This window comes from Myotis myotis, unplaced genomic scaffold, assembly GCF_014108235.1.
Source record: "Myotis myotis isolate mMyoMyo1 unplaced genomic scaffold, mMyoMyo1.p scaffold_m19_p_13, whole genome shotgun sequence".
Classification (NCBI taxonomy): domain Eukaryota; kingdom Metazoa; phylum Chordata; class Mammalia; order Chiroptera; family Vespertilionidae; genus Myotis; species Myotis myotis.
This window is the reverse complement of record NW_023416317.1, coordinates 18,181,702-18,208,470: the sequence shown is the minus strand read 5'-3', so window position 1 is coordinate 18,208,470 and position 26,769 is coordinate 18,181,702. Positions and strand designations below refer to the sequence as shown.

General features: G+C 50.0%; 2 protein-coding genes across 10 annotated transcripts in view; one reads left to right on the top strand and one right to left on the bottom strand.

The window, feature by feature from the left end:
* Nucleotides 1–10,812, bottom strand: part of NEK4 (NIMA related kinase 4) — a 33,035-nt gene extending 22,223 nt beyond the window's left edge. For 6 of the 8 annotated variants that reach the window (XR_004971476.1, XR_004971475.1, XM_036331945.1 and 3 more), the window contains exons 1-6: nt 10,547–10,772; nt 8,787–9,053; nt 6,749–6,946; nt 6,458–6,565; nt 2,543–2,697; nt 762–903 (exon numbers count right to left, since the gene is read on the bottom strand). Coding sequence is in view for 6 of the 8 variants with exons in the window: in XM_036331945.1 (XP_036187838.1) it covers nt 762–903; nt 2,543–2,697; nt 6,458–6,565; nt 6,749–6,946; nt 8,787–9,053; nt 10,547–10,639 (963 nt within the window). In the remaining 2 variants the exon portion in view is untranslated. The other 2 variants (XM_036331950.1, XM_036331948.1) reach the window with 2 other exon arrangements.
* Nucleotides 10,813–12,805: 1,993 nt separating this feature from the next.
* Nucleotides 12,806–26,639, top strand: ITIH1 (inter-alpha-trypsin inhibitor heavy chain 1). 2 transcript variants are annotated; one of them, XM_036331942.1, is made up of 22 exons: nt 12,806–12,957; nt 13,182–13,202; nt 13,524–13,690; nt 14,134–14,238; nt 14,618–14,780; nt 15,321–15,434; nt 16,766–16,891; nt 16,976–17,092; nt 17,982–18,150; nt 18,236–18,361; nt 19,303–19,484; nt 19,758–19,943; nt 20,958–21,097; nt 21,650–21,804; nt 21,889–21,903; nt 22,289–22,309; nt 22,741–22,809; nt 22,915–23,028; nt 24,050–24,251; nt 25,113–25,285; nt 26,118–26,229; nt 26,389–26,639. In XM_036331942.1, exons 1-22 carry the CDS (start codon nt 12,859–12,861, stop codon nt 26,516–26,518), a joined length of 2,706 nt encoding a protein of 901 aa, XP_036187835.1. In that variant the 5' UTR covers nt 12,806–12,858; the 3' UTR covers nt 26,519–26,639. The 2 variants fall into 2 exon arrangements, with proteins under 2 accessions (XP_036187835.1, XP_036187836.1); XM_036331943.1 differs by lacking the exon at nt 21,889–21,903.
* The last annotated feature ends 130 nt before the right edge of the window (nt 26,640–26,769 follow it).

Here is a 26,769-nt window from a genome sequence, read left to right as displayed (position 1 = left end):
AAAATAAAGAATTGTACACAAATGTTCATAACAATAACCAAAAGGTGAAAACCACCCAATATCTATCAATGAATAAATGGATAAACAAACTGTGGTATATACATACAATGGGATATTATTCACACATACATATAAATGAAGTATTGATACAAAAACATTATGTTAACTGAAAGAAGCCAAGACACAAAAGGTCACATATTGTATGATTCCATTTATATGAAATATCTAGCAAACCCATAAGAGACAGAAAACACACTGTTGGTGGTTTTCAGGGGCCAGATAGGAATGAGGATGACTAATAAGTATGGGGTTTCATTTGGAGTGACGTGAAAATGTTTTAGAACTAGATAGAGGCGATGGTTTCACAACACTGTGAATGTACTGAATGCAATTAATTGTTCACTTTAAAACGGTTAACTTTGCTATAAAGCGTTAATGGGGGAAAGAGGGACACATGTAATACTTTGAATAATAAAGATTTTTTTTAAATGGTTAACTTTGTTATATAAATTTCACCTCAATAAAAGAAATTCTTAGAATGAAGTTATTACAGCACTGACTTCATGAAGTTTGACAGCCCACTTTGAATAAAGTGAGCTAAACGAAATCACCTTCACCAGCATTCTTTCTCTACAATACACAATTAATTACATAACAGAATCTCCAGTAAAGCCTAATCACTTCACATAAAGTAACTTATTTATATAACCTATCATTTTAATACAGTTTCTAAACATGTATCCTTTTAAAAAGAAACATACCATTACATATGCCTTGGAGCCCTCAGAAGACTGTGGTTGTGGGGGAACTACTTCATGATTTGATTCAGCCTTTCCAGAAAACATTGAAGAAACAGGCTTGGATTTAGAGTCACCATTTTTAATATTATTTTTGGAGGTTTTTCTTTATGAGGAAGAAAAGAAAAAGTTATCAATATAGTTAAAATGAAAAGTTTTTTTCTTTATATTATCAATATATTGCAGATGACAGATATATGAGAAAATGTGTGTATGTATAACATTCCCTTACAGAATTGCTTAATTTATAGAGAACAGTCTTTTAAAAACCAGGGGTAATTCTACAAAACACTTGATCAGTACTCTTAAAAAACAATCAAGGTCATGAAAAACAAAGAAAGTGAAAATTGTCCCAGACCCAACCTAACTAAGGAGACATGAGGACTAAATGTAATATGATATCCTGGATTGGATCCTGAAATAGAAAAAGACATTAGTGGAAAAACTGGGGAAAGCTGATGAAAGTCTGGAGTTTGTTTAGCCAACAGTAAGGTACTGATGAGGGTTCTTAGTACTAACAAATGTACCATGGTAATGTTAGGTGAAACTGCATGGCAGGTATATAGAAAGTCTGTGTACCATCTCTCCAATTTTGTATTTTCTGTAAATACAAAATTTTTCCAAAATAAAAATCTTTTGAGAAATTGCCCTGGCCGCCTGGCTCGGTTGGAGCGTTGTTCCATGCTCTAAAAGGTTGTGGGTTTGATTCCCAATCAGGGCACATACGTAGGTTGCAGGTTCAATCCCTGGTCAAGGTGCATATGGGAGGCAATGTTTCTCTTTATATCGATGTTTCTCTTTCTCTCTCTCTCTCTCTCTCTCTCTCTCTCTCTCTCTTTCTCTCCCTCCACCCCCACTTCCTCTCTCTAAAATCAATAAACATACTCTTAGATGAGGATTAAAAAAAAATCTCTGAGAAACTGCCTCACGTATAGAGGTACCAGGATAATTTTCATCTTCAAGTTTCATATGTTTGAAATACCACCACAACTGCTTTGAGAAGTTTGAGAGTAAAAATGATTGGTAATACTCAGCCTTGACTTGCAGAATAAATATATAGAGAAACACTATCCCCAATTGTTCTAGTGTGACGTTTCTACAACAGGGCTAAACCTCTGGAAAATTCAAGAGAAGCATGAAGACTAGCACTGGAGACTGAAGGTCAAAGTTCTGTTTGGTGGGAAATTAGAGACAATGTAAACAAAAAGGTAGTCCTTTATCCCTGGGACTTGTCTCCCAAATTTAACATGTCACAAAGCAGAGATGATGAAGGCCTTGCTTAGCCTCAAGGTTTAGATTCTGGAATATCTGCTCAGTGAAGGTAGGACCTGCAAGTCAAAGAAAATAATTCTCTTTCTCTTGAGAAGTCATGAGTGAAGAGGGAAGTTTATGAAGGTCTCAGAAATCTGAGCACTATATTTTAGATGTGACTATTATCTTACATAGTAAATAATGTAATAGGTTTCTTTGATAATCTCTCATTTTAAAATGGTTTCTAAAACACATGCCTTTTTAAGAGAATCATACTCAATATGTCTTGGAATCCTCTGAGGAATGTTAAAGTGATTCTCTGAATGGTTCTCTCAATTTCTGATTTTAGCAAATCTCAACATATGTTCTAATCATGCAATTTCACTTCATGTTTAAAAGGAACTCACCATAAATTCTTGCACATTAAAATTATAGAAACCACCCTCTTTTACTCCATCTATATAGCCCAGCTACTTGCAAGGGAAGTATCTTACGCCTTTGTGGCCTCCAAAAAGCAGAAGATTTGGCGCTTTATGTAAGGCTGCCTCAGGATGCTCCTTACAGAGGGTCTTTCCTCAGGCCTTTTGCTCAGCATTGTCCGTATCAGTTCTGCCAGCTCTGGGCTATAATCTTTCGGCATTGGTGGCAGCTACAAAGAGAAATACTACAATTATGATGAATCGTCTTGTGAAGCAAAGTAAATGAAGGTAGAGTTTTCCAATATTTATTTTAAGTCATTATCCACATAAGCATAAAATAACCAGTATTAGTCTACAGGAAGCATACTGATGTCCTGGTTATAACAGCAAGTTGTAAGGTTGTAAAAGTATATTCTTCAACCAGCATTCCCATTTGAGGACTCCCTCCTTCAGAAATAAGGGCATGAGACATCCTGTCAAGATGGCAGCATAGGTAAACATGGTACTCACATCCTGCCACACCACAGTAAAATTACAACTAAACTAAAGAACAACCATTATTCAGAACCACCTGAAATCTGGCTGAATGGAAGTCCTATAACTAGGAAATTAAAGAAGAAGCCACATAGAGACTGGTAGGAGGGGAGGAGATGCGGAACAGGCTGGTCCCACACCAATGTGTGGCGGTTAAAAATCAGGAGGGATATTTCGGCTGCAGAGGTCTTCCTGAGGAGCAATAGGTTCCAGGGTTCCAGTGCCAGGAAGAGAGTCGCCACTGCCTCTGGCTGTAAAAATCAGTACAGAGTGAGACCAGGGGGGATAGAGGCCTGGCTGGAGTCCTAGGCAGTTCCTCTTAAAGGGCCCACACACAGACTTACTCAGACTCATCGTCTGAGGTCCAGCACTGGGGCAGCAGCTTGAAAGACACCAGAGACATACAGGGAGAAACTGAATGGCTGGCATCAGGGTGACAGCTGGGAGGGGCAGTTTTCTCCCAGACAAAAGTCCTGGCAGAGGCCACTGTTCCATTCTCCCACAAAGCTGGCAGGTGGGCGATTCCATCAACCTCACTCACACTGTTTGCTTTTCCCTGGTGACTCCCTGAGGCCCTGCCCTACCCAACTTTTGAGCCCACTCAAGCTGTTTCCAGTGGTTTTTTCATAACAATGGCCTGTCTTGGCTCTTGCTTCAGATTTTCCTAAAACCTCTCAAAAAAGCAGCATCTGGCCTGAGTAAGCCCCACACCTCTCGTTAAATGACCCAACAATGCCTGGGACTAGCAGCACCTGGCCTTGGTTCACAGCTTGGTCTCACCTGAGTTCCTCTAAGTCCAGCACAAGTAGTGGCCATCTGCAGATTACTTTGTAGCTCATGTCATGTGGTCCTGGGCAGAACACAGGTGGTGCCTAACCTTGGCCTGTACCTCCTGGGAGGGCCCAGAGCCAGCACACCCAGTGGACAGTTTCAGACCATGTCAAAGCACCACCACCCAATCACCTCCACAAGTGACACACTCAAGGGGCAGACTCAGCAGGCACCAGAGCCCTGCTGAAGTAAGTCCTGCTCTGTGGAGTGGACCACCACATAGCTGATCCTCCACAGTAGTCAGAGGTTGATGGTTGTAGTCAATCCTTGCAGCGGATCATCCTGAGGATAAATCCCTCCCACTGATGCACTAACAGCAATCAAGGTTCAACTACAACAGGAGGGTGTACACAGCCCACATAGGGAGTTCACCTGGAGTGTCCAGCCTGGGTGATCAGGGAGGCTGTGCCATAGGACCCTATAGAACACCTACTAAATTAGGCCACTCTACCAAGCCTAGAAGACATAGCAACTCTACCTGATAATAGAAACAAACACAGGGATGCTGCAAAAATGAAGAGACAAAGAAACATGTCCCAAATGAAAGAACAGAACAAAACTACAGAAAAAGATGGGAGGGCAGCTGGCAGGGTGGGTGATAAAGGTGAAGGGATTAAGAAGTACAAATTGATAGTTACAGAATAGTCATGAAGACGTAAAGTTCAGCATAGGGAATATCCTATATAATAAAAGCCTAATATACTAAGTGTCCAGTCATCCGTTCAACCAAAGTGTAATATGCTAATGATATGCTAAGGCCACTCAACCGCTCGCTATGATGTGCACTGACCACCAGGGGGCAGACAGTCAACCAGTTGCTATGATGTGCATTGACCACCAGGGGGCAGCCACTCCAACTGGTAGGTTTGCTTGCTGCTGGGGTCCGGCAATCAGGACTGAGTGAGACGGGCCAGACACCCCTGGAACCCTCCCGTGGTCCCTCCCAGGACCCGATCATGCATCGGTGGGGTCCCTTGGCCTGGCCTGCACCCTCTCGCAATCTGGGATCCCTCAGGGGATGTCCGACTGACGGTTTAGGCCTGATCCCACAGCAGGATCGGGACTAAACCGTCAGTCGGACATCCCTCTCGCAGTCCAGGACCACTGGCTCCTAACCACTCGCCTGCCTGCCTGCCTGATCACTCCTAACCACTCTGCCTGCCTGCCTGATTGCCCCTAACCACTCACCTGCCTGCCTGATTGCCCCTAATCACCTCTGCCTTGGCCCCCGCCCTCACGGCTTCATCTGGAAGGTCGTTCAGCTGTCTGGTCTAATTAGCATATTATGATTTTATTATTATAGATGTGTGTACATGTGCATATATACACCTAGAGTTATATCTATATAAGACAAGAAAAAGCCAGGAAGGCCATGTACCAAATTGTTGGCAATGGTTATCTACAGGGGATTAAAATGGATAGGAGAGGGGAATTTTACTCCTTTCTTGTTTGATTCTTTAAATAGTATAATTATGGAAGATTTTTACTTCTTTTGTATTTTTCAATATCTAATTTTTAAATATTAAACAATTTAATATTTCTCAAATTAAAAAATTATTTTTAATTTGATTAAATTAAATCAGGTCATTTATAGCCTTAAACTTGTTGGTATATGGATGCCTGACACTGCAGAGGGCAACTAACCTCATGGAACTAACATATAAAGTTGGTCACTTTGGTATCAAAGGAACAAGTTCAAATAGAATGGACTCATTTTAATTATTTACTTATTTTAAATATGTTTTTATTGATTTTAGAGACAGAGGAAGAGAGAGGGATAGAGATAGAAACATCAGTAAGAGAGAAACATCGATCAGCTGCCTCCTGCACACCCCTACTGGGGTCAGAGCCCGCAACCTGGGCATGTGCCCTGATTGGGCATTGAACCAGGGAACTCTTGGTTCAAGGATCGATGCTAACCACTGAGCAACATCAGCCAGGCAAGAATGGACTCATTTTAAATGGGGCTCATTTGACCATAAGCTCTTTAGGAGAAGCTACCAATAGTCCCTTAGGGCACTGCACATCCTGTGGCTATACATAGTGGTTTTCAAAAAGCCAATTCCTTGGAGCCATTAAGCCACTTTTACAGATTAATATTAACACATTCCGTACCGCTCAGGAGTTTTCTCATGTTTCGCGCGCCATCTGTTAGGACCGCTCACGAGTGTTCTCGTTTTTCACGCCCATGGAAAAAGGAGCGAATCTAGATACTTATGTAAATTTTGTTTGGTCCCTCTTCATAGAGGAAAATGTTTTACGCAGTGCCATATGTTAAAAAAGTACTAGGAACTTTAATTGTTTAATTGTTTTTGTAAATAAAAATGTTATAATTATTGGAAAACAACACCTAAAGTGCATTATGATGATTTAAATAACGTGCAGTTTGCCCAAAAATGTGCGGTCCCTGGCGTATGTCTTAGAGATTTCTATGCGGTATACAATGTGTTAAGAAATGATCAATTCCTTCTCCTCCAGTTCAACCTTTCCCACAGAAGAGACCCACCGTTCTTAATTATCCACCCAATAATGATTACTCACATTTATCAGTAGCAACTTACAAAGCTGCATTAAATTAACATTGCTCCAAATATTTAAAACAATTAGTTCCAGAATTTTCCTTACCTTTCCTTCAATAATCCGATAAACTAAAGAATTCATGTCTTTTGCATTGAAAGCATGCTTCAGGGTGGCCATTTCATAAGCACAGCATCCCAGAGCCCAAACATCAGACTAGAAAAGAAAAACAGTAAATGGTTATATATCAGAATGCCTTATTTACATTTTTCCTCCTAAAAAGAAAAAGACATTTTCGTTACACCAATTCACAGAGAATTCTTTGACATAACTATTCTGATGAGCTTTGAAATCATGAATACTGTCCTAGAGACAAGGTGAGCTGGCATATTGTCCTACCTTATAGTTGTAGGGTTTGTTTGAGAACAATTCAGGGCTCATATAGTAGGGTGTACCAATGAGGGTGCTAGCCATATCACAGTGGTTCTCTAACACTCGGGCAATTCCTAGGTCACCCACTTTGATGATGTTTGTTCTCGTTAGGAAGACATTCTGAGTTTTCAGATCTCGGTGAAGGATGTGTTTTTCATGTAAATACTGAAAAGAGAAATAAAATTTCACTAAGTATAAATATACCTATCTACTTATTTACTCCTGACTTCTTTATACCATTAATAATTACATGAGTTAAAGAGCCATAGTTATCTACATATCAAAACACTATTGTTTTATAGTCTCTAAATAAAAAGTCTGATTTACAACTTTCCAAAGTAAAAAAATTGCCCTAGCCAGGTAGCTCATTTGGTTAGAACATTGTCCTTATACGCCAAGGTTGCATGTTCGATCTTTGGTCAGAGCACATACAAGAATCAACCAATGAATGCATAAATAAGTGGAACAAAAAGTCAATGTTTCTGTCTCTCTCTCTTCCTTCCTCTCTCTCTCTCTAAAAAAAAAAAAATACCACAGGAAATTAAAAAACAATTATACATTAAAATAAAATAAAAAGGGTGAGCTCAGCAATAGCAACTGTTAGGGCAGCAACGGCAGTAGAGTGGGTGGTGCTGGGCAGAGCGGGTTGGGGCAAGTGCATGATGGTGAACACACTGGTCAAGTCCACGGTGTGGAAGTCCACCCCACCGGGCCTGGGGCAGGGGCCCACGCTCCAGACGCTGCAGCTGCACAAGTAGCCCATGCTCCCACCTCCAAGACCTGAACGACATCACCCACAATGTCCACTACAAGAACTACCATGTCCGCAGACTCAACAGAAGCCACATGCTCCCTCATGGGCCCTGGCTGGGTGAACCTGGCCCTGACCCTCAGGCCACCTCTGGGGCCTCAAAAATTCACCGGTGGGCTCAAGACAATTTCACAGAGGAGTACTGAGCACAGGCAAACCCCGGGCACCTGGGGTTCCCCAAATGCTCAGCAGCCACCCACCATACACATGTGTACTAGAGCATATATTAAAGGTAGACAATTGCCTTTTTAAAAAGTAAAAAATTCCAGTATCTTTCACAATTGTTTATTAACCATTGTATCATTTAGTGCTTACAAACTCCCACTGAGGAGAAAAAAACAACTTTACAAGGTCAGAGGCACTTTCCTCTCAGATTCATAGACTCTTCAGCTTAATAATATTTTCAAATACAACAAGTTCACATTTATTTACAGAGAGTATCCTAGAATTTAAACTACAAGGTCAACTAATTCTGGACAAGTCTGTCCAAATCCAGAGGATTTCGTAAACAGTCTCGCTACTGCATGTGTGTATATTAAACCACAAACATGTTTTACCTTTCCACTCACTTTGCCACAAGGTTAAAGCCCCAAATCCAATGGTTTAAGCATATTCATTAGCCCAACCACCTTTCAGTATGACACAGCTGACCAGCTGATAACAAGCATGGTCATTCTTTGCTCTCTGTCAACTCAGGGCCCTTAAAATGGACTTTGGTATAAATATTAAATGAATGGAGAATTGGCTTTTCCTCCAATTAGACATGAAATCCATGTCTACTTCAATATGGGTATCACTCATTCAGAAACATTCCAATGCTACAACATGAGCAACCGGATCCACTTCACAAATGGATTTGCAAAAAAATCCATTTTTTTCATGTACACATTTTGGGAAGAATTTCCCTAAAATCCACCTGCCCTCCCCTGGCCTCTTGGAACAAGCAGGATTCTGTGAGTCTGGACCAGCCGTGGGCAAACTACGGCCCACGGGCTGGATCCAGCCCGTTTGAAATGAATAAAACTGAAAAAGAAAAAAAGACTGTACCCTTTTATGTAATGATGTTTACTTTGAATTTATATTAGTTCACACAAACACTCCATCCATGCTTTTGTTCCGGCCCTCCGGTCCAGTTTAAGAACCCATTGTGGCACTCGAGTCAAAAAGTTTGCCCACCCCTGGTCTGGACAGTACCTGCAGAGCCATGGCGATCTGAACAAACCACTCCACCACCTGACTTTCAGGCAGGAGCTGCCCTTTCTGCTCCTTGAGCTTTCGGTACAGATCACCTCCTTCGCAGAAGCCCATGACGATGTACAGCAGACCGTCCCCTCCCTCCCAGGACTCCTTGTAGGTGACAATATTGGGATGCTTCAGCTGGGACAAGAGCTGGGCCTCTTGTTCAGCAGCTCGCCGCTCTCGGCTGGAGGCATTTCGCAGGTTCAGTTTTTTGATGACATACTACAAAGAAAACATGTGTTTTTACAATGTACAAATAAACATACAGCTTTATAGGTTCAGAAGCATTTAGCGCTCTCCTAAATGACCTCAAAATTAATCTTCTGGAACCTACTCGTTTTAGTATTCAAAAAACAAAATTGACAAGAAAAAAACCCGTTTTCACTAATAGTACTTTTTACAAGTTAGCTAATAGTAGGGTAGTCACACAAAAAAATTCTTCAGACAGAATGGATCCATGGGTTGCATGAAGTTTTCAAAGGGATCTATAGCCCAATAAGGTTAAAAAAATCACTCTCAACATACAAAATTATTCCCACATTAAAAAAAAAATCAATATCCTCTCACACCTAATACACTACCCTCAATCAATCAAAAGACCACACAATTATCACTCAACGAACACATATATAATTGTGCTTTGTAAAATGTAAACTTCTGCTCAAATGTGAGGGGCTATCCTCAACTCAAAAACCCAATGACTGCTCCCCTCACACACACACCTCTGCCTACTGAATAGCTCTCTTATGCTTTTGTTCCAGGCAGAGTGACCAGCACCACCCCCGAGACAAAGAAGGGCAGGTGAGAGTCTTATACTTAGGTGGGCCTCTGGAAGCTTGCCTGGGGTAGCCCCCTTGTGTCGGTGTAATTATCAATGGCACCTCCTTTCAGCTTCAAACTTGTCCCAGTCTGTGCAATATATTATATGGTCAACTTATTTATAAACCACATTAAAGAACTGGCTGGCTCAAAAATAAAGAACTGGCTGGCTCCTTATCCTGAAGTTGAGACAAAGTGCTTTAAGCAAAGGAGTGACACTACACCTGACTTTTAGAACAATCACTAAGATTGCAATGAAAGGGATGGACTGGAGAAGAGCAAGTCGTGAGGCAGGAGGGGCCAGGGGGAGGCCTGGACAAGAGTTTAACCTGGAGATAAAGACGTCCTGGCCTGGGGTGGTACCAGTGGAGATGGAGAAGAGCCTGCGGGCTTAGTGGACAGATGAATGGGGGTGAGGGGAAGAGGGGAACCAATAACGACTCCCAGGTGCCCAGCACGCGCAACTGGCTGGTTGGTGGTGCTACTCACTGCAACAGGGGTCAGGAGAGAAGGCTGGCATAAAGGTGATGAGTTGAGTTTTACGCATGCCCACTGGCCTCCAGGTCATATGCATGGGGCCCGTCCCTCAGGGAGTAATATTTGCCAGGCGCTGTGTTAGGTCCCGAGAACGTTTGCTCTCAGGGATCGTTGAGCGTGCTCCGGAGAAGTGTCCATCAAGCACACAATGAACACACAAAGGAGAGGTACAGGGTGTTCGGGGTGCGTATTACAGGAAGGTATGGCCTAGTCTCGGTGGTCTGGGACACTGGCCCCGAGGAAGTGCCCTCGGGGTGAGTCCCCTGCAGACCACCCCGGGGTCTAACGTTTGGACAGAGCCCTGGGCGAACGAACCCCTGCGTGTTCCCCGCCCCCGGATGGGCCCCAACTCCGCCGACCTGCCTGCCGTCCCGCCGGTGCCTCACGAGCGTCACCTCCCCGTAGCTGCCCCTACCAACGATCCGCAGATAGCAGTAGGCGGCCAGGGGCATGTTCCCGGCGCGGGGCAAGAGTTGGGGTGCGGCGCGGCAGCTGGCCACAGCGAAGGGCCCCACTCATGCCCGAGAAGCTGCCCGGCCGGAGGCTGCCGAGAGGGCCCGGCTCGGGCGCGAGCGCAAAGCCCAGGCCCACGGAGACGCCGCTGCCATAGCGATCCCCGCCGGCGCCGCTCTGCGCATGCTCGGGCGGCCCGCGAGGCTCCACCGAGCATCCGCCGGCGCCGGAGGACCCGCCATAGAGCCGAGGCGCCGGGCGGCCAGAGCGTCTCCGCCGGGCCTGCGCGCACTCTCAGTTCCACCGCCGCGAACTCCCGGGTTGCGGGCCAGAATACGGTCATGGGAGCTGCCCGCTTGTTGAGCATTTGTTCTAAGCGCTTTGCGCATGTTGATCATTCATTTTAGAAGTAATTATTGCCCGTCTACCATCTGCCAGGCTGACAAATTCCCTGCCCTCCTGGAGCTCACATTCTAATGGGAGTGGGTGATAGTGACAGACTCTACCAGCGGTTCTCAACCTGTGGGTCGCGACCCCTTTGGGGGTCGAATGACCCTTTCACAGGTGTCACCTAAGACCATCGGAAAACACATATATAATTACATATTGTTTTTGTGATTCATCACGATGCTTTGATTATGTTCAATTTGTAACCATGAAATTGGGGGTCACCACAACATGAGGAACTGTATTAAAGGGTCGCGGCATTAGGAAGGTTGAGAACCACTGTTCTAAGCCCTGTGGGGATAAGTTCCACCCCGTCTAGATTTCTATTGCTCTTTCATGCTCCTCTTTAGCTTCTGACCACTCCTTTGACTCACTGGGCCTCCTTTGACTTGCATCAGCTCCTTCTCCCAAGCATCAGCTCACAGAACACAGCAAGGCACTCAAGTCTCATCACTGTGGTGCCCTAGTGCTTGGCACTGTGCCCAACCTACCACAAGGTGATCCATACTAGTGTAGGAAAACTTCAAGGGTACATTTTAATGTTGATCCAGCTCAACTTTTACAGAGGCCAGAAAACAGGCCAAAAGGTCATTATGGCCTGGGGACAATAAACCTTTCCCAGAAGCTGCTCTGTGAGACAAAGTCCAGGACAAGCAAATAGAGATCAAAGAGGCCCCTGGGTCCCCTCACCATATCGGGGTCACAGCAGCCAGTACATTTCACCCAGGGCCCTGGAGTGGGTTGACCCGGGGCCATGTCTGTCCAGTGTGCGGTGGCTTGTAGGAGACAGCGAGGGTTTGGGCATAAAAATTAAGAAAGTGCAGGTAAAAGAAGGGTCTTTGACTCTGCTTCTTCCTTCTTCCTGATAATGCAGAGGGCCTTTCTGCCATTACATGATAGGCTTGGGCTTTGGAGATGGAAAGATCTGGGTTTGGATACCTGCTCTGTCACTTGCTGGCCCCGTGCATCAGAGCTCGGTGCTGAGCCCCAATGCAACACGGAAGTCTCTCACAGGCTCAGAGGTACACCAGGAGGCTAAATTAGACAATGAAGGGATTGGAGCAATGCATGACCCATAACCAGCCCTCCATTAGGAAAAGGGGCACTCATTGTCTTCCCAGGTGGGAGAATGCTGGGCTACTTCTGTTCTTCTTTCCAACTCTGGGTGAGAAGGTCCAGAGAGATAAGGCAACTGTCCTAAAGGATGGGTCACCCATTACCCATCCCTAAGACGCCTAGGCCGCCTCTGGGAGAGCTGCTAAGGTAAACTCCTGACCAGACTCAGAGCGTGCCTCCGGGTAGAACTGGCGTGAGAAACGGGCATGGGCAGACTCTTTGCAAGCCACAGGCCTCCCTGGCCAAAGTGGGACTTACTGAAAAGTTTGTTGATACTTAAAGAATTTTGAAAGTAACACTTCACGAAGTTTAGAAATCCACTTTTAGCTGTGGCTTCCTGACACATGTCATCGTGTCACCAGGGTTGCCCTGTGCCAGACCCAGAGTTAGAGAAGCAGCTGGGGTCTCCCCAGTTCACCTTGTCTGGGTGCAGTTCTATACAGAGGGGCACGCTCTGAGTCTGGCCAGTTTACGCAGCTTAGAACCCACGCAGGGAGAAAGCTTTCACTGTGAGTTTTTAACCACCCCCCGCCCTAATTGTAATATTTGTCTTCATCCTGTCTAATGTTTAATCCATGTTTATCTAGCACTTTATTGACTGATGGTCTGAGTGAAGCAACAAGGCAGCGGGAGCCTTGCGAACAGGGTTGGCGCCATGGGGCTGCGGGTGCTGCTGTGTGTGTCCCTGGTGTCCCTCCTCACCCTGCAGGCCCTGCCTGCTCAGGCTTCACCCCAAAGGCCCAAAAGCAGCGAGGTATGTGGGTAAATCCTCGGGGCAGAAACAGGCAGCTGGGTCTGGCTGGGGCCTGGGAGGGGGACATAAGACCCTCACTCCAGGGACTGGGGCTTCCCCTCCCACCTTGACCACCTCTGACTGGAGAGTGAGGCCAAGGAGCAGAGGGTTCAGGCTGTGTCCCACCCCCTACCTTTAACAAGCCTGAGCATTCACGCTCACACTGACCCCGGTTTGTTTTACAGAAGCGACAGGCTGTGGACACAGTGAGTGAGTCTCCGCAAAGGAGTCTGTGGTGGGGCCACTGTTACAGCCGCGATTTCCCCGTCCCCAGGGGGGTGCCCCTCTGTTAGTGCTCTGGGTCGAGGGACTCCTGTCTCCTGGAAATGGGGACTCCCCACCCCACCTCATCCCCAGCTGCTCGCTCTGAGGCAGAGAGAACAGATGGGTCTCCCTGGGAGGTCTGGTTTGTTCTTCAGGCACCTTGTGTCAATCAGAACTGGGTGCTGACCCCAATACAACACAAGGTCTCTCATTGGCTCAGAGGCCCCCATCCCAGGCCACAGTGCCCTCACGTCTCACTTTAGACTGTCGACGGCGTGGTCATCCAGAGTTTGAAAGTCCACTGCAAAGTCACCTCTCGCTTCGCCCACTATGTCATCACCAGCCAAGTGGTCAACAGCGCCGACCAACCAAAGGAAGTGGCCTTCAGTGTGGAGATCCCCAAGACGGCCTTCATCAGTGACTTTGCCATGTGCGTGCCCTGCCCAACTCTCCCACCCAGAACTGTCCATTCACTGGGCCCAGCCCAAGACCATGGCTCAAAGTGGCCAGACAGTGTACTATTTCCTCATTTCCCAAAGGGCCACAGGCCAGTTCCAGCTCAGAAGGGAGAACAGTCCTTTAGTAGGTCTGTTCTGGGCTCCCATGGTGGACAGCAAACTGGGGCCTCTGACCGTGTTTCCAGCCTAGGGCCTGAAGAGCAAAAGCTGCTTTCTGGGCTCTGGCTGTAGCTGCCCACCTCACTGCAAAGGGGCCTCCAAGCCACTCCTCGGGCAGAGGGAGGCCAGCAGGAGACGCACTCCCTCCCCCATGAGTGCTCACCTGGACAGGGCTTCCTGGGGTCTGGGCTGAAAGTACCTCCAATATGTGTGTCAGGGAAGGGCCCCTCCCCTGAGGGCTTCCTCCTCCCGGCAGCACAGCAAACGGGAAAGCATTCATCGGGGACATAAAGGAAAAAGCAATTGCGTGGAAGCAGTACCGGAAAGCGGCCGTCTCAGGAGAGAATGCCGGCCTTGTCAGGTAAGTTCTGAGCCCTGCTGGCCCAGTGTTTGAGGTGGCCTTCCCCTCGGATAGACCTGAGGGCTGCAAGGTGGCCTTGGGTGCAGAGCAGCCCAAGGCTGATGGGAGGTGAGCACCCTGCCCAAACCCAAATGCCTGCACAGGTGCACTGGGCAAGGCTGGTGCTGACTTGCCTGGCCCCTAGGCCAGCCTGCAGGAGAAGTGGGCCCTGTCCTTGGGCTCTGACTCTGGCCAGCCAGCTAAGACAAGGGCGAGGGCCAAGGATCCCCGGAGCAGCACTAGAACAAGAGAACTTGATTCTGAGGCCCGTGCTTTAGGTGACGAGAACCACATGTCACTTACCATTTGTCTGTGTGGTTGCCTCTGGTGGCACATCCAGGGCCTCGGGAAGAACGATGGAGCAGTTCACCATCCACCTCACCATCGGTCCCCGCAGCAAGTCCATGTTCCGGTTGACCTACGAGGACGTGCTGAAGCGAAATCTCATGCAGTACGACATTGACATCAAAGTCAAGCCCAAGCAGCTGGTGCATCATTTTGAGGTAGATTGCAGGGGACCGCAGGCCCAGGGGGATGGTCTCGGGAGCAGGGCTCCTGCCTCTCCCTCACTGTGGCTCTAGTATTGGCTCGGCACTCATCGTGTGCCATCCCAGACCTGAGCACACAAGGCAGGGGACTAACTCCTCAGGGTGAGCTCTGATGGGCAGGGAGCTCCCTGAACCTTTCAGCCTCCTCCTCTCTGAGCCTCAGCTTTCTCATCTGTTAAATGGGGATTCCTGTTTGTCCCAGGACTTCCACAAGGATCACAGGAGATAATAAACATCCAGGTAGTTTATAAACAGAAAGTCCTGGGCAGCATGAGGGACTGTGGTTGTCTCTGGCACCTCAATGGTGGCTGAGTTGAGGGGTGCAGGTAAGCACACCTTCATTTGGCCAATATTTTTGGAGAGCCTAACAGGCCCTTTGCTGGGGGCGAGGTGGGCTTCACACAGTAGGTGGCCAGGGCACATGCTGGCTCTTGGCTGAGACTGGCTGATGGCCCAAATGGGAGCCCTGGTGCAGGAATTGCTTCAATGATGCAGATCGACGTGGACATCTTTGAGCCCCAGGGGATCCGCAAGCTAGATGTCCAGACCTCCTTCCTCCCCAAGGAACTGGCAGCTCAACTCATCAAAAAGTCCTTCTCAGGCAAAAAGGTATATGGCACGGCTGGGGGTGGTGGCAGGCCCTCTGGGAATTCTCCACCTGGCCCAACCCGTTATGAAGGGTCCAAGCTTGGTCTGGGAACCAGGCAAGGTCTTCAGGCTTTCCTGGGGGTGAGAGAGGCAGGTTTCTTCTGGTTGGTATCCCAGGGGAACTTGGCACTCCTGATTCTCACAGCAACTTAGCAAAAGCCTGCATGCTGAGGCTGGGGAAGGCACCCACAGTGGTTGTATGGTCTGGGGCGAGTTGCTGGCTTTCTTGAGCCTCAGTTTCCTCTTTGCTTGTCTCACACCCGCAGGAAAGCATTCAGGGCACATGAGCAAATGTCAGATGCTGTTGAGGTTAGGATTCCAAGCTCCGGTGTTCTTGGAAACATAATTAAGTTCAGACAGGCCTTTGGCCTACTTAGCCACTTGCCACTTGTCACTCACCACCCACTTGCAGGAATCCCAGAGCCCCCTGCCTGCCCCTCCCCAGTCCTGGAGGAGTATGGCATATGGTGGGTGATACCTAGCTAGTGCCCTCAACTGGAGCCAGGAGCAAACCCTTTAGTCATTATCTAGTGTTAGTAGAAACTCAGACATCATTTAAAATAAATGCTTTTTACAGTTTTTTTTCGAGGGGGGGGGGTCCTTTTAAACAAAATATGACACCCCAGAGTGTTAGCAAACATGCCTGCTTTTAGCAGGGGACCAAGGGGTGGGTCTTTACCTTACTATCAATTCTTGTTAAGTTTTTTTTTTTTAATGAGCATATCTTATTTTTATAACAAAGAAAAAAAATTAAAAAGCCTTAAAGAAAATGTGGAAAGTACAGAAATATAGAAGAGAAATGAGTAAAAACCAACCCCCATTTTCCTGAGCACCAAGACCAAGCCAGTCCAGACCTCAGCTCCCACTCTGGGTCCTCCCTTTAAGCTTCTGCTCCTTGCTGTCCAGGTGCTTCTGTTTCCCAGCACAGTGCTGCAGCCTCGCTTTTCTAAAACTCCACAGTTTGAATGGACTGATGTTCTCAGGCTCTCATACTGCTGCCATTTTGTTTTTACTTGTACCCTAAATGCTTGTTAAAGAAAATGCCAATGATTCAGAAGCATCTAAGCAAAGGAACAGGCTTTCTTTCTTACTAGCTACAAGTGCTATTCTCAGCAGCTGGGTGAGGGCCCACCTGACGCATTTCTATGCCCATGCACCCCCGCCCCCCAACACACACACACACACACACACACACACACACACACACACACACACTTTATGTTGTTGTCTTTGCAAACATCCTATTTGCAACTGCACAAACCAGTAATGCCTAACACCCTTGATGGTTCCAGGGTCAAGTGCTTTTCCGCCCCACCGTGGGCCAGCAGCAATCCTGCCCCACATGCTCCACTACCTTGCTGGATGGGGAGTTCAAGGTGACCTACGATGTCAATCGAGACAAGATCTGCGACCTCCTGGTGAGCCCAAAGCTTCTGGCCCACGACTCAGAGGGTGGGCAGAGGTGCTTGTGCAGAGGCCTCACTCATTCCTTTGTGTTTCAGGTTGCCAATAACTACTTTGCCCACTTCTTTGCCCCCCAAAACTTGACGAACCTGAACAAGAACCTGGTTTTTGTGATTGACATCAGCAACTCCATGGAAGGCCAGAAAGTGAAGCAGGTTAATGGTGCCTTTACAACTCACCCAATAGGAGCTTCTTCAGTCTTATCACCACATCACACTCGTTTTGCTGCCAGAGTCTGGGTGTGGGATTTCTGCTCAGAGGCAGGGTGACTTAAAGGGAAACTCCAGTGGTTAGGGGTTCTGGAATCACCTGCTCCCTCCCAGTGCAACTCTGGGCAAGTGCATTCACTTCTCAGTGGCAAAATGGCAATGATAACAGTGTCCACGGGGTCATGGGTTATTGATGAGGGAGTGCTTGGAAGATGAAACCTGGGGATGAATATGGGGGTTCATGGGGAGGCATCTTGCAACAGGTGGCTCACAGTGCTCTTAGGTGCCTTGTCCATGGTTCAGCGGAACCACAGCTGGACAAGCAGAGTTGTTTTGTGGGTGATTGTTTTTTTGTTTTTGTTTTTTGTATTGATTTTTAGACAGAGAGGGAGGAAGGGAGAGAGAAAGTAAGAGTCAGACAGACAGAGAGAAACATGGATTTGTTGTTCCACTTATTTATGCATTCATTGGCTGCTTCTTCTATGTGCCCTGACCAGAGATCAAACCCACAACCTTGGCATATTGAGACGATACTCTAACCAGGGCAGGACAAGCAGTTTTAGCAACTCAGCCCCCTGGGGTCCTCTTTCTGAATCCCACGCCCCTCGAACTCCAATTATTTCTTCTCCCCACACTGGGTACCTTTGCCTTCTCCCTCCCCCTCACCAGCCCCAGAGCCCTACAGGATGCTCTTCTCCTGGCACCACCTGGCCATCCCCTCCTACTTGTCCACCATGTACCTCTGCCCTGGGGAAACTCTGAAATGCCAATCTGGGGCTGACAGAAGCCACTATCCTGGGACTCTGTCCCTCCACTGACGGTCCTGTCCTTGCAGACGAAGGAAGCACTCCTTAAAATCCTGGAGGATGTACGGCCAGGGGACTACTTCGACCTGGTCCTCTTTGGGTCTCAAGTGCAGTCATGGAGGGGCTCACTGGTGCCAGCATCCGCTGCCAATCTGCAAGCAGCTCAGGACTTCGTGCGGCGCTTCTCCCTGGCCGGGGGTAAGGGCAGGTGTTTCGGGTCACCTTGGTTTTGTGTCTGTGCCCCAGGAATGAGAGCATATACTGGTCTTTCTCTCCTTTGCAGCCACAAACCTGAATGGAGGTTTGCTCCTGGGAATTGAGATCTTGAACAAAGGTCAGAGAAGCAACCCAGAACTCAGCAACCATGCCCCAATTCTTATCATGTTGACAGATGGCGAGCCCACAGAGGGTAAGCACCTGGAGGGCGGCCTTGGGCGGTACTGCTCTCTTCATTACTGAAGGCATTCAAGCTTCACTTGGAAACCCAAGCACTGGGGTTATTGTGGGGGGTCAGAGAGGCTCAGGGCAAAGGCAAATGCTGATCTAAAAACAGAGTTCAGACCATAAAGTCTGCAGGAGCTCCAAGGCACACTTCTGTCCTCAGCTGGGAGATTGGGGGAGTTCCTGCATGACACAGCATGGCACAGGGCCCAGGAGGAGGGGCAGGATTCCTAGGGTGAATTTAATGAGCTATATATTCAGCACCAACTGTATGCCAAGCACAGGACAAGGGACCAAGGGAACAGACATGTCTCTGTCCTTGAGGATCCCAGGGTGCTTGGGGGAGGCAGACCCAGGAACAGAAGCTCTGTCGAGGGTCCTGAAAGAACAGGATGCCAGGAGGCTGTGGGACCACAGACGAGGGGCACTTGGCCCAGAAAAGGTCCCAGAAAGAGTCCTGGAGAGGTGACCGCTGAGCTCAGTCTGGAGGGAGTTAAGAAGCAGGAAGGGATCCCTGGCAGAGGGGGCAGCTTAAGCAAAAAAGGAAGAAAAAAAAAAAGATGTGTGCACTGGCAGGGTCTGCCCAGGAGCTGCAGGCAAATGCAAAATAGGTGAAACAAGGGTGGAAAGGTCAGCAGAGCTTCACAGGCCACAGCAAGGAGCACGGGAGGGTTTAGAGTAGAATCCGATCTGCTTGTGATAGATGCGCGAAGATGGGCAAGGAGCTGTTAGCAGTTGTTGCAGTTCCACAGTTAGCCAGCAGAGGCGCTGCCTCAAGATGCTTGTGGGAACTGGAGACCCCTAATATGGGAGGCTTGGGCCTCAGCGGGTGTGCCTCTAAGTCCCCTGGTGCTCCACGTGCCTGTGAGCTGGTGTCCAGTCACTGCCTGCGTGTGTGTGTGGCTGCAGGAGAGACCGACCGTACCCAAATCCTCAAGAATGTCCGCAGCGCCATTGGGGGCAAGTTCCCGCTCTACAACTTGGGCTTTGGCCACGATGTGGACTTCAGCTTCCTGGAGGTCATGTCCATGGAGAACAATGGACGGGCCCAGAGGATCTATGAGGACCATGACGCCACCCAGCAGCTGCAGGTCTCCTCCTTCCCCCACCTGGCCCCCGTCCCCAATGCACCACCAATGGCAGCCCCGCCTTGGTAGTCATTTGCCTATCAGCTTAGGGGAGCAGATAAAGCTTTGGCATGGATTCAAATTAGCTGTGTGCCTCAAGCCAGTTACATAACCCTTCTGAACCTATGATTTCCTTCTATAAAGTGTGGATCCCAACACCCCACTTGGTGAGTGTGTTTCCCATTGGGTGCCCAGGGTAATCCATCAGTTCTGAAGCTGCACTTCCCATCCCTGCAGGGTTTCTACAATCAGGTAGCCACCCCCTTGCTGGTGGATGTGGAGTTGCAGTACCCCAAGGACACTGTCTCAGAGCTGACCCAGCACAGCCATAAACAGTACTACGAAGGTTCAGAGATCGTGGTGGCTGGGCGCATCGCTGACCAGAAGCTGAGCAGCTTCAAGGCGGATGTGCGGGCCCATGCGGTAAACAGTGGGCCATGGAGGGTGTAGAGGCCCGGCAGTACCCTGAGGCTGCAAACCCACACTGTTCCCCACTCCTGCATCATGCAACCCTCCCCTCCCCCCGAGGCCTGAACATTCCTCCATGAAGGTGTCCTGGGGACAGGATGGCATGAGGCCAACACGGCCTTGATTAGTTGTAGTCCCTTGGCTCAAATGGACCCCCTGTTACTCCTCACACCATTCTCCGCAAGGCATGAGAGAGCAAGAGGCCAGCCTCTTCCTTCTCACTTGAACAGCATTTCTTGAACACCTACTGTGCACCCGGCTTCATGCCAAGTTGCAGAGCATGTGTTCTTGTGCACGTTGAACGTCAGGATGTGTGAGACCTGGACCCTGCCCTCAGTGTGGTTGAGGGTGTAGGACTCAGGCTTTGAAGGAGGAGAGCTGATCTGGACCCTGACTCCACTCTGAGCAGCTTGGTGACCTTGAGCAAATGGATCCAGCTCTCTGGTCTCCGTTACTTTCTGTACCATGGGGGTAACACTACCTGGAGAGCTGTGTGGAGTAAGTGGAATAATCCGCATAATATGCTTACACAGCGCCTGGTGCCTGGGACGCCTTTCGGAAGCGTTGTCCCATTGTTATAGCTGGGGAGAGAAGGCACATCTATGTATGTGGCAGCTTGAACGGTGCAGCCCACCAGCAGCAAGGCAGGTGTTTGGAGGAGCAGGGCATGGTGGAAACAGCCACATGGTGGAAGCAGCTTTGAAAGACAGTCACTCCATGAGGTCAGGGCCTGGTTCTCCTAGCCCTGGGATGCCCAGGGCCAAGGGCAACTTGGGTCACAGAGAATACTCAGTAAGCTTTTGTGGAAAGAATGGATGGAGGGGGATGAGGAAAACAGGCTTAAGAAAGGGGCTGCTGAGAAGGAAGTTGCTGAGATCAGACTAGAGTGGGGCCCCTTGGAGCCTCAAGCACCAGCCAGTGGTTGTGCTCCTCAGAGCTCACAGCCTGTCTCCCCATCACAACCATCAGGATGGCCGAGAATTCAAGACCACCTGCCTGGTGGATGAGGAAGAGATGAAGAAACTGCTCCGAGAGCGGGGCCACATGCTGGAGAACCACGTCGAACGCCTCTGGGCCTACCTCACCATCCAGGAGCTGCTGGCCAAGCGGTATGACCCCTGCAGCTGCCCAGCAGGCACTGTCCACCCCAGAGTACCCCTCACCCTCAGATTTACTGTCCTGCTATGCTCACTGAGTTAATATCAACCAGTCAGTCAATAGTGGGGGCAGGGCCTACTGGGGCCACAGGACAGCCTACTCTTAGCCCCAGCCGAGCTACTGTGGGGGAGGCTACCCTTTACCATGACCAGGAAAACCCACTTAATCCTCACAAAGTGTAGGAGAATGTCCTCAGCATCCCCATTTCACAGATGAACAAACTGAGGCTCAAAGTGGTGAGACCACTTGCCCAGAATCTCACAGCTGTTCAATTCTCGGAGTATTTCTGAGGCACTTCCCTGAACCCTGCCCAATATCCAAGCTTTCTGCGTGGGAGGTCTTTAAGTCATGAGGTCCATGATGATAGCCACTGACCAAGGACACTGTAGGTGCTCAGTTCATGTTTGGTGAATGAGTGAGTGAGCAAATGAGTGAAAGGACTAGGGAGTGCAAGTCCATTGTCGTCCAAGCTGCGAGGTTTGGAGCAGGCGTCTGTCCCACAGGATGAAGTTGGAGGGGGCGGAGAAGGCCAAACTGATGGCCAAGGCCCTGCAGATGTCGCTAGCCTACCAATTTGTGACCCCGCTGACCTCCATGACCGTGAGGGGTTTGGTGGATGAGGACGGCCTGGAGCCCGTCATTGACAAGTCAACAGTGGGTATGAGCTCTGCAGTGGGGGAGGCTGTGGGCCTTGGGGAGGCTTCTGAGGGCTTTAATTCTCCTCCCTTTCTCTCCCTCCCAGGTCCTCCTCCCTTGGGTGAGTTTTTAATCACGTTGGTTTTCTCAAGGGGTTTCCAGTGGCTGGGCAAGTGGCAGGTGTTCCAGGGCTCAGGCAGGCAGCTCCCACCCCCATTGCCCTGCCTCCAGCCCTTCATGGCCTCTTCTTCCCCAAGACGCCCTTGCCCACTTCGCCACACACTAGTTGCTGCCTCCTGGCACAGCCGGAACCCCCGCTGGCCTCCTTTGGGGCCTCGTGTGAGCGCATGTCTGTGGAGGGCTGGGACCCCAGGAGGAGGGCCGGCCCAGGCCTGATTGGCCTCTGGGCCCAGGGTGCACTTGGAGAATAAGGGGCACATGCCTTTGGGGGGTGGGCGGGTGGGAGGGGAGGTAGGCAAGGCTAACACTGTCGTTGTCTTCCACAGAGATGCTGGGACCGAAAAGGAGTAAGTGGCAGCCATCACGATGACACACATCTCTACCTCTCTCCCCGTTACTGTCCCTCAGCTGTGCCTTCAGTCCTGAGCAAAGCCTAGGTGTTTCCTGGTGAGGAAACCCAGCCCAGGGCTTCCTTCCTCTGCTCCAGCTTCCCTCACTGCCTCTCCCTGCGAATCCTCACACAGTGCCCTGACCAGGACCTGGCCTCCCCCGCCCTTTTGCCACCAGCCCTACCAGGTCCCCATGGAAGGAGACAGAACAGGTTGGCCCACTGCCCTGGGCCAAATTTCTCTTCCTGCCTCCAGGGAGGCATTCTGGGCTCTGTGTCCATTCCTGCTCCGGTGGCCTCAGGGGTGGGAGGGGCCTCAGAAAAGGAGCCAGCAGCTCCAGGGAAGCCCAGTGGCCTTCCTTCTAAATGCCCTTTGCTCTTGCTGGTCAGCGTTCGTGCTGCCGGCGCAGCAGCCTTCTCCGACGCACTCCAGTGTCCCGGTGGGGCCAATCACAACTGGTGAGTCCTTGGGAGGATCCGAGGGACACCCTGCCTGATTGAACCCTGGCCCCGCCGGCACCGTCTGTCCATTGACCAATCTAATGGACTCCATGCTGTTCCCAGTGGACAGTGACCCCCACTTCATCATCCACGTGCCCCGGAAAGAGGACGCACTGTGCTTCAACATCAACGAAGAGCCCGGCGTGGTCCTGAATCTGGTGCAGGACCCCAACACAGGTACGGTGACATCACACCCTCTGCCAGGAAGGGCAGGGCAGGGCCTGGGCTCCCCTGCCCTCAACCTTCAGCCACGGACCGGACGATGGCTGGGACCTCCACTTCCTACATCCTGTGCATCTGTCTGTCACTTGGCCTCAACTTGCCTTTTTCTAACCCCACCCACCTTCTCGGGCCCTGTACACAGGGCCTGCTTCATGTGTGGGTGACCCCTGCGGGTGCTCAGGGCCCCACATTTAGAAGGGCCCCAGGCTCGGTTTAATAGTTCCCTGTTGCTGTCTTGAAATTCTTAACAATTTTTAAACAAGGAGACCCTCCTTTTCATTTTGTACTGAGACTTGCAAATGATGTAGCCATCCTCCCCTGCCTTTCCCCCCGGCATGCCTGGGAGCCTCAGCACCCATCTCCCCAGCACTGCTCAGGTGATGGGAATGACTTCCTCTCCATCTCTCACCCACTTCTGTCCTCCCAGTCCAGTCAGTCCAACTGCACATGTTTGTTGAGCACGTGCTAGGGCCCGGAGACGCAGTGGGGACCAAGACTAAGTCCCTGCTCTCGTGGAGTATAGAGGAGACAAACAGGTGAACAAAGTCTTAGATGACAATTGTGGAGCATGAGACCTGCTGTGTTAGGACAGTGATGGAGGGGGAGGGGCCTTTTGGCTGCTCAGGTCAGGGGAGGCCTCTGGGCAGAGGCCCCACAAATGTGTCTACAGAACCTACTGTGGCCTGCCCCTGCGTCAGGGACCAGGGGCAGAGAGAAGGAGCAGGCCATATCCTGCAAGACCTCTTTCAGGGCCCAGACCGGAGGGCTCCATGCTGGATAGGTAGTGTGGTGGGAGGGAAGAGGAGGGAGGCAGTGCTGTGTGTAGCCTCCCCTTGGGAGGTGAGACCCTCAAAGATGGCTTGGCATGGGTGGGGGTGATGGTCTCCCAGATAGGAGGCAGGAGCAAAGGCAGGCTGGTGTGTGTCTAGTGAGAGCTGGCCCCTCCCTGACCTGGATGGGCCCTTACCCCACTCAGGCTTCTCAGTGAATGGGCAGCTCATAGGCGACAAGGCCAGGAGCCCTGGGCAGCATGAGGGCACGTACTTCGGACGGCTGGGGATCGCAAACCCTGTTACGGACTTCCAACTGGAAGTGACTCCTCAGAACATCACACTAAACCCTGGCTCACATGGACCTGTGTTTTCCTGGAGGGACCAAGCCTCGCTGCGGCAGGATGGGTAACCGGGCTGGGCCTGGGCCTGGGCAGGGAGGCAGGGGCAAGGCCGGGGGGTGGGGGTCGGGGAGTGGAGAAGGCGGGGGCAGGGGAGTAGGCAAGTCAGAAGCCCCAGAGCCAGCTCTGCTGTGAGAGCCTGCTGGGCCCTTGTCCCCTGAGCCATGTCAGTGAATGACCTTCATGTGGCCTCCGTGTGGGCTGTGCAGATGTGTAGGACCCTCCATTTCCCTTAATCTCTGGACATGTGTTCTGGACCAGCTGCCTGGATGCCTGTGCTCTCTGGCACCCTAGCCCACCCCATCTCCACCAAACAAAGCTGACCACCTCTTCCCAGGAGCCCTCCTAGTCTCTTCCTCTATTGAACCTTAGAGTTCTCTTTCAGCATCTGCTTAGAATGCCTTACCTCGTGTTTTTCCTTCATTCACACCTTCATTCATTCAATAAACCCCTCTGAGCAAGAGCCCAATGCTGGGCAGCAGAACTATAGGAAGAGGTGATACGTGGGAGTCAAAGAACACAGACTCTGACATTAGACAGGCTGGAGTCCAAGTCCTGGCTCTGCTGCTTATAGCTATGTGACCTTGGGCAAGTTACTTAACCTCTCTGAGCCTCATAGGATCAGAGTGAGAACTGAATGATGCAGTTTGCTTGGAAGGCTAGGCACAGGTCCTAGCACATTGCAAGGGCCCTATATTTAATAGCAACATGTGAGAAGACGCCTAGAGCAGGCAACACCCAATCATCTGGGAGTGAGAGTAGGGGGTTGATGGGGCCATGATAAGAGCTGGATCCCAGAGGACAAGGTGGCTAAATGGAGAAGATGCAGTGCAGTCACCTATGTCCCCATGGCCACCTGCCCCTGCAGGGTGATGATGACCATCCACAGGAAGAGGAACCTGGTGGTGTCTGTGGAGGACGGAGGCACCTTTGAGGTGGTCTTGCACCGGGTGTGGAAGGGGAGTGCCATCCACCAGGCCTTCCTGGGCTTCTACGTGCTAGATAGTCACCGGATGTCGGCGCGGACACACGGGCTACTGGGTACGACTCACCAGGCGGGCAGAGCTGTGGGGGTGGGGCGTTAAAGCCAGTGGACTGGTCAGGTCTGCAGTTGGGCATCCAGTCAGGGTCACCTCCAGTGTGAATGCCAAGGCTCAGAGATCCAAAGAGGGCTTGTCCTGGTGAGGGTCTTGACCCTCAAAAAGGCTGTGATCAAACAAATGCACAGTGAAACTGAAGAGTAAGGAGGCCTGGGAGCAAAGGGACAGAGGCCCGATTAGCAAAGAGAAAGGTCCAGTGGGCCCAGAGCCCCCTGGCTGGGATGGTCACAGCCACAGTGCTTCTCCTTGTGCCTTCCTGCAGGAAGTATTCTGTGGGGGCACCTACCCACCAAACCTCTCTCCCAGCCAGATTCCTTTGGAATTGGTCCAAAAAGACAGGAGGTGTGACCAGCTGACAATACAGCTGCTTCTCTATAGCAGGTGAACTAAGTGAGTGGCTTTGACGCCAAAATTTATGAGAAACAGTCAAGCTCTTGAAAAAATTCAAGCAACTCTTCCCCTAACCAGTTTGGCTCAGTGGATAGAGCATCAGCCTTCGGACTCAAGGGTCCTAGGTTCGATTCTGGTCAGGGGCATGTACCTTGGTTGCAGGCACATCCCCGGTGAGGGGTGTGGAGGGGGCAGCTGATCGATGTTTCTCGCTCATCGATGTTTCTAACTCTCTATCCCTCCCCCTTCCTCTCTGTAAAAAAAATCAATAAAATACTTAAAAAAATTCAAGCAACTCTTAAACCTCCAGTGAGCTCCTACTAAGTGCAAGGCATGAACAAAGCTCCCTGCCAGTAACTGCTGCCTCCAATGTGCCTTTCCAGGACAATTCTTTCACCCCTTTGATTATAAAGTGTTCGACCTGCACCCAGGCTCCGACCCCACAAAGACAGACGCCACAATGGTGGTGAAGAACCAACGACTTACCGTCACCAGGTGGGTGGGCTGCTCTCCTAGCATCTCTACCCTTAGCGTTGCCCATCAATGGTCCAAGCCTTCCTCCTGGTGTCACATGGTGGTGATGGGGTGGGCTTCCTGGGAGGTGTAGCCCTGCTGGATCCTAAAGGTGACCCCAGCTGCCTTGTCTTTCCCCAGGGGCTTGCAAAAAGACTTCAGCAAGGACCCCCGGCACGGGGCCCAGGTGACCTGCTGGTTCGTCCACAACAATGGGGCCGGCCTGATCGATGGTGTTCACACTGACTACATCGTCCCCGCTATCTTCTGAGCCCCCAGCCAGCACACCTGCCCTGCCTCGGAGGAGGATAGCATCCTGACCTGTTTCCCAGGCCACCCCTCCCTCTTCAAGGGGGTCCCCTTTGTCAAAGCATCCATGACTTCCATTAAAGATAGACTATGCCCCTTCCAGGCTGGCTGCTCTTTGGCAGGGAGAATGGAGGCTGGGAGGTTACCCCCATCAATTTGCCAGCACTGCATTCTGTTCTCCCCTGCCCCCTGCCCTCTGCCCTTTGCCCTCTG

Bases quoted from the DNA above. Each gene is read 5' to 3' on its own strand.
- ITIH1 (XM_036331942.1), top strand. From the start codon at position 12,859: ATGGGGCTGCGGGTGCTGCTGTGTGTGTCCCTGGTGTCCCTCCTCACC. The intron at 13,203-13,523 runs GTGAGTGAGTCT...GTCTCACTTTAG, and splicing joins AGCGACAGGCTGTGGACACA to ACTGTCGACGGCGTGGTCAT. The intron at 24,252-25,112 runs GTAACCGGGCTG...CTGCCCCTGCAG, and splicing joins GCCTCGCTGCGGCAGGATGG to GGTGATGATGACCATCCACA.